This window comes from Salvelinus sp. IW2-2015, linkage group LG20, assembly GCF_002910315.2.
Source record: "Salvelinus sp. IW2-2015 linkage group LG20, ASM291031v2, whole genome shotgun sequence".
NCBI lineage: Eukaryota > Metazoa > Chordata > Actinopteri > Salmoniformes > Salmonidae > Salvelinus > Salvelinus sp. IW2-2015.
The window spans coordinates 78000609-78002889 of NC_036860.1; the positions used below are offsets into that span (position 1 = coordinate 78000609).

The following is a 2281-nucleotide window of genomic DNA, read 5'->3' on the forward strand; positions in this document are numbered from 1 at the left end:
CTCCCCCCTCCTCCCTCCTCTGACACAGCTCTCTGCCATTGTTTTATTCCATGACATCACCCCTCAGCCAGCCAGGTCAGCAGGCACGGTTCCCTACTCTGGTCCAGACCAGACTGCGGCTAGCATCCCCCCCTCCTCCCTCCTCTGACACAGCTCTCTGCCATTGTTTTATTCCATGACATCACCCCTCAGCCAGCCAGGTCAGCAGGCACGTATCATGACTAAGACAGACACACAGAAAGATCATAAAGACCTGCCTGTTAAATCCCAATCACCATACATACATTCCTTCAACCACAGGTCACTAGATAGATTAGAGACCAGTTCCGCAGAGCTACAGGTGCTGGTTAGGTATTAAGCTGAGATTGGCCGAATGAAGGGAACTGGGGATCGTATTCTCCAGTACAGCATTAAATGTCCAACTGTTTTAGAATATAAACAAAGTTAAAACCTTATTTTGAAGCTAGTGGTAGCATGTCTGAGAAAACATACATGTCTGTGGGTGTGAGCTTGAGTAGTTTGTTGACAGAAATAGGGTCGAACTGGCACAAAAAAGTGTCACAATTCATCTAAGGTATAGACTTGGCCTGTGTCTCTCACTTGACCCCAGAATGTGCAGTGAGTACCCCGCCCATCCCTCCGTGTGGTGTGTCTATGTGAAGACAGCCCCTCTGTTCCTGAGCAGGAAACAGACTTTTGGAAAAGGCCACTACTCTGCCCTGCTTCTCCACCGGACTACAGCTGCTTCCCTGACTACTGCACATCCAACCACCACCAAAACAAAGCCTGCTTTCCCCTGAGCTCCAGCGGTGGCTGTCTAACTAGAGCCTGTAACTATTGGGGGGGAAAATGCCCTTCCCCTCACCATGTAAAAATGTAAATGTACCTGTCAACAGGGAAAGTTGACAGGCATGTGTAAGCTTTCTCTTTTCAATGGTTTCTGTCATGAAACGGAAATCTAGGGACAGGAAGAGGTGGTCTCGGAGTATACAAAACAACAGCAGCACATACAATCCTGTTCCCTGTTCCCACCCATGCCGGTGCTCCCTCCCATCCTGGAACAGTCAACGCCAGGCACCTTCGCCATGGTAACGGGTGTTTCCAGTCGACCGTGTTATTGGGTGTCTATTGCTGGTCTCTGGGTTACTGTGGCAGTGATGGTGCTCTGTTAATGCCATAGAATTAGTTATAGGGCCCAAACATWGGAAACTCCAGTAAACCCTGCCTGGGAGTGTCTTCCTGGGGCTCACTGTTGAACAGGATAGACATTTTGTTGCTCTCTATAAACATTTCAAAAGACTTTGGAAATACCCTCGAAGTGGATTTACAGAGTATTAAAAAGATGATAAGCAGTCCTTTATTCCACTGGAAAAGATGATACTATCTGACACGCCTATCCTTACTGAGAGAGCYAGAGAGCGTGTACATGTTTCCCCTGGCTTATCATGGCTTATTGTCTGGCATGCTACCTGCAAACGGAGAATGGTGTTCATAAGGTCTCAAGTCCTGCTTCTCGTAGTCCACAGGCAAAAGATGGCTTTCTATTTGGGCTGTGCAAGGTTTTCTGGAGCAAATAGTCAAGGATGTTATTATTTGTGTACATGTGCGGTGTGTGTGCTAATTGTGTGTGTGAGGCACGCGTCTATGTTTGTGTGCGTGTTGCATGCATGGCATCTATTGGTGAGTGAATCAGTGGAAGCTGGTGAGGGGAGGACGGCTCATAATAATGGCTGGAACGGAGCAAATGGAATRGCATCTACAATGTATGATTATAGTATGTGTGACTATGCACTGACCTTGGTGAGGTAATAGACAGACTGCTGGAAGGTGAACATGATGACCTCCTCCAGRACTGTCATGGCCTCCTCACTGGCAGTCCTAGTGGACCACATCTCTGACTCCGGCTSTGAGCCCTCCTCCTCCTCTTCCTCCTGCCTCCAGGGCAGYAGCTGGGGAACGTCATGCTGGATGAAGTGCAGCAGCTCAATGGAGTTGGCCATCCACAGCACCAGCGGCCGCAGGCCTGGGATCAGCTCCTCTATGCTCAGCAGCTGCACATCCTCTGGCTCCTGCTGGACATCACTGAAGCTCCTGCAAGGGGAGACATATAGACAGGTCTGAGTTCAGTCCAACAGCCAACAAATACCCTGTACTGGGTGAATGGCACWAAAAGTGGCTTGCGAGTGACTCATATTTTACAGCATGTCTCTATTCCTTGGAATGAATGCTAATTTAAACCATTACATTTGATTTCCATGTGCAATTGAGTGAAATATGAAAT

At 48.3% G+C, this 2281-nt stretch overlaps 1 protein-coding gene across 1 annotated transcript in view; it reads right to left on the reverse strand.

The window, feature by feature from the left end:
• Nucleotides 1-2281, reverse strand: part of LOC112081331 (ras-associating and dilute domain-containing protein) — a 28988-nt gene that overhangs the window by 13374 nt on the left and 13333 nt on the right. Inside the window, exon 5 of the mRNA XM_070449794.1 lies at nt 1797-2091. Within this exon, the coding sequence (XP_070305895.1) occupies nt 1797-2091 (295 nt within the window). The remainder of the gene's footprint in view (nt 1-1796; nt 2092-2281) is intronic.